At 47.9% G+C, this 4,282-nt stretch overlaps 1 protein-coding gene across 1 annotated transcript; it reads left to right on the forward strand.

The window, feature by feature from the left end:
- Nucleotides 1-303: 303 nt before the first annotated feature.
- LOC147607713 (heat stress transcription factor A-2c-like) lies at nucleotides 304-2,303 on the forward strand. Its single transcript, XM_086790419.1, has 2 exons — nucleotides 304-638; nucleotides 776-2,303. The coding sequence occupies exons 1-2, from the start codon at nucleotides 423-425 to the stop codon at nucleotides 1,910-1,912; spliced, it is 1,353 nt and encodes a 450-aa protein (XP_086646545.1). The 5' UTR covers nucleotides 304-422; the 3' UTR covers nucleotides 1,913-2,303.
- The last annotated feature ends 1,979 nt before the right edge of the window (nucleotides 2,304-4,282 follow it).

Here is a 4,282-nt window from a genome sequence, read left to right on the forward strand (position 1 = left end):
TGATGAGGTGGACGCGGGAGATGGCGCCATTTCGTTGGCTGTACCAGAATTAGTATTAGGAGACTTGAGTCGGTCCATGTGAGGGGCGGTGTACGATTAGTGCGAGATTAGGGGGTGTATTAAGCGTGGGGCTGTGACAGGTAGGGGCGCTCGCCACCTGCCACGGTATGATTGCCTTTCTGAGATACAACCGTTTTGCTTTACCTCTTGAGGGTTTTAGGAATATATTATTTTTTTTCTCAGTACAACTGTTCTGCTTTACCTCTTGAAGGTTTTAGGAATATATATATATATATATATAACTGTATTTTAGCCCGCTGCAGCGTTGCATCATGTCGTCTATCTGCAGTAGTAGCAGTACAGGTGATAGCAGTAATAACTATTATTATAACAGTTAGCGGAGCTTAATAAATAGTTGGGCTATGGATATTGGTCCCTCACCTCCTGTTCCACCTCCCCCTTTCCTTACCAAGACCTATGGTATGGTGGATGACCCCCTCACAGACCCCATCGTTTCTTGGAGCCAGAGCTGCAACAGCTTCGTTGTGTGGGACTTCTACGAGTTCTCGCGCGCCATCCTGCCCCAATTCTTCAAGCACAACAACTTCTCCAGCTTCGTCCGACAGCTCAACACATACGTGAGCGCCGCCCTCTAAACCCACAATTAATGCCATAATATTATGGTTATTGCTTCATTTATCAGTCATCGATCCTTAAGCACTTCCAGTGGTCATTACTCTTAATTATTCCTAATGCTTCAATCACTAATTTGCAGGGTTTTAGGAAGGTGGATCCAGACAGGTGGGAGTTTGCGCACGAGGAATTCTTGAGGGGGCAGAAGCACAGACTAAACAATATACACAGAAGGAAATCTGCTGCTGCCCGCAGCAATCCTTCCTGCACTGCTGCTGCCATGCAAACAAGCATAGTGCGTGCGGGTGGAGGTAGCCACGATATGGCCGGGCTGGCGGAGGGCGAGCTGGAGCGGCTGAGGAGGGAGAAGAACGCGATGATACTAGAGTTGGGCAGGCTGGGCAGCCAGCACCACTTAGCCCAGCAGGAGATAAGGTCCATCTCTGAGCGCCTTGAGACGACAGAGTTTAGGCAACAGCAGATGATGGCCTTCTTGGCCAGAACCATGTGCTCTCCAGCCTTCCTTGTTCAGTATGGTGCTGACTATAACCCTGTTGAGCAGAAGCTCCTAGAAGATCAGAATGGGTCCATCAGCAATGGCAGGAAGAAGCGGAGGCTCACCAACTACACTGAGAGTTGGGGGGAGAGCGGCGCCACCACCGGCATTGCTACTATTGATGATCACTATAATCATCATCATGTTGAAGACCATACCTCTTCTTGTGAGATCAACCAAGATGCCACCGCCTCCATCACCGCCAGTGATGAGGATATCAAGGTCAGCGGTGATAAGAAGCTCCTAATGCTTAACCTCAATAACAGCAGTAATTCTACCGTGTGCTTGGGCAACCAGCTTATGGAAGGGACTTCCAACCATGTCTCCCATCATTACCACCTTGATTCTGGTGGCAAGAAAGAGCAAGAAGAGGGGGTAGAATTCAATAATGCTTCTACTGGAACACATGATTCAAGGGTGAAGATCAATCTCACTGAGGATTCAGCTCCTCGTGATCCCCATGAGGATTCAAGGATGGTGGACCTCAACCACCCATTGAACATATCAGATGACTGGGAATATCCCCTGATCCCCACAGAATCCAGCAGCAGCATCGGACAAGATGGCGGCCCGAGCAAATATATGGTGAGTGGGAATGAACCTAGCTTTGAGGATCTAGAGAGCTCTCTCTTCTGGGAGCATTTGCTAGGGCCTATCAGCACACCACAGCATGATATGAGCAGCAGGGGCTTTGTTGGTTGTTATGGCCTTAATCATGCATAAAGAAGATTAATGTACTGTTAGTAAACCATGTTTTTGGGGCGTTTATATATAGAGTTGAAAAGATGAAAAGGTGTTCATGGGCCCTAAATAATACCCAAAGGTTGATTAGTGGGCCTCATTAATATATCACTCGATTTAATCCCAGCTTGGAAAGTAGTACATTGGGTAGATGTGAGTAATATATGTAGCGTAGCTTATTCCAGGTTGATGGCTATTGTAAACCTCTATGCACATTTTTCATGTGGGCTGTATCAAAACCAGGGTTAGTTCGGAATCGTTGTAAAAGATGGGGCAGAATAGAAGTAATTTACCGTTGTTGTCTGTGTTAATGTGTACTTGGGGTGTCGTATGCTGCAGATGTATTTTCTTTGGGCTAGTTAATAGAAACTCTCTTTGCAAAGGAAATATCGTAGACTTAGAAATCAAGGGATTTAATGCCAGGGGTTTTGATTAAAGCCTGCCACGGTGTTTAAAGTGGGGTTTTGATTAAAGCCTGCCACGGTGTTTAAAGTGGTTTGGGTATATAAAAGACAGGTTTTCAAGTCGTGGAGAGTTGGTACCACATACGGTCGGTCGAAATCAATCTCCCCCTGAACACACGCCCCCAATGGGCCCAACACCCACAAAAACCACACCGCCACCCGCGAGAGAGAGGAGCTTCATGTATAATCTACTGAGGTGCGCGCGCTTCATGTTTAATCCACTGATTGTATATCAGGTTGCATTTCAATCATAAATTATCTACATGCACGAAATTCACAAGGGACTTTTGACAAAAACCTATATAGTAAAGTCTATCTTGAGAAAATTTTCGAGAAATCAACACACTCAACCTGTGCTGCTTCCCGCCTGCTGCTTCCCGCCATTCAAGCTGCATCGTCGCCTCTCTTTCTCTGCGGGCGGATGCCCTCCCAAGTGCATGGGCACTGAGAGGAGGAGCCCGTCCCTTGTTCGTCCCCAGCTCCCATCACCTGCAAAATCCATTCAAATGCTCAGCAGTCACTTTACCGGTGCTTCTCCCTCATCATCTCTGCAAGGTCCTAGAACAAACCCGTGGAACCAACTCCCAGACAAACCCTGGGGAGACGACTCATTAATAGACGCAGTAATGGAAGAAAACTCCCGTCTCATGCAAGAACTCAAGGAAGCTAAAGAGCAGCTGTTATCTTCAAAAAGCGGTGATCAACCCAAAGAAGCCCCCATCCCCCCAAAGGAAGACAGTCATATCACTAACGGCGCCCAACAGAAAGAATCTAACAGCACAGCTGAAAAAGGTAACCCCCAGCCCCTGTCGGTTCATGTAAGTCTTCCTATTGAACAGGTCAGGAACAAAGTTGAAGAGTACTCTGAAAGATGTCTGGTCGGCCTGCTCTTTGGCCCGCGGCCAATGAAAGCCTGGATCCGAGACAGCTGGTCCCCTATAGGGGTTGAGGTTACGCTCACGCAAGCCCTGGCCAAAGGGTACTACATTTTTATGTTCAAAGAGGCTAGTATGGCTATGAAAGTCATCAGCTCGGGTCAATGGATGTTTAGGCACCTCCCATTCTGCTTTATGAGGTGGACCAAAGACTTCAACCCAGATGGCCCAAAATCTTCAGTGTACCTTGTGTGGGTAGAGCTCCCTAACTTACCCATTCACCTTACTCCTTGGATCAAAGCCATCCTAGCTCCCTTGGGTCAAGTTTTAGGCACCAAAGCTTTTACCGACTACAATCCCGCATGGCACCCCCAAGTCCTCATTGAGCTAGACCTGTCTCTCCCCCTTCCGGAAGAGATCTCCATTGGATGCAGGGAGTTCTCTCTCACCCAACCTATTCTCTACAAGCACCTACCAAACTCCTGTTTTCACTGTGGGAAACAGGGTCATCTCATCAGGAATTGTCCTATCAAGAACCCTCAAATCATTCTTCCTCACCTAGCTAATAAAGCTCCCCCCCCTCAGCCCTTGGTCCAGTCCCCCCCCTCCTCATCCAATCCGCCAACTATTCCCAAAGAGCCTGATGTTTCAGTAGGCATCAGACGCAAGCCAACGGTCAAACCTAAAACCTCTGTGCCTATAATAAAGCCTAACAGGTATTCAATCCTGGCTGCCATACCTGAACCAGGGGCTGCTGAAGAGGAACAGGACTGCGTGGAAAGTACTCCATTAAACAAGCTGAGACTAGAGAAGGAGGTGGATAACCTTGACGATGCAGAAATGGGTACTGTTTCCAGCCCAGCAAAGGAGAACAGAACAGCTCCTCAACCTGCTGCACCCAATGACATGGAGATCAGTAAAGAGCTCAAGAGAGGGAGAGCTCAACTTGGTGCCACCCCCCAGTCAGCCCACCAAGGGAGGAGCAAGCAAACCCCCCAATAAAAGATAATGAA

The sequence above is a fragment of the Cibotium barometz genome, chromosome 55 (assembly GCF_041138505.1).
Source record: "Cibotium barometz isolate CiBa-2024 chromosome 55, ASM4113850v1, whole genome shotgun sequence".
Lineage (NCBI taxonomy): Eukaryota > Viridiplantae > Streptophyta > Polypodiopsida > Cyatheales > Cibotiaceae > Cibotium > Cibotium barometz.

Bases quoted from the DNA above. Each gene is read 5' to 3' on its own strand.
- LOC147607713 (XM_086790419.1), top strand. From the start codon at position 423: ATGGATATTGGTCCCTCACCTCCTGTTCCACCTCCCCCTTTCCTTACC. The intron at 639-775 runs GTGAGCGCCGCC...ACTAATTTGCAG, and splicing joins TCCGACAGCTCAACACATAC to GGTTTTAGGAAGGTGGATCC.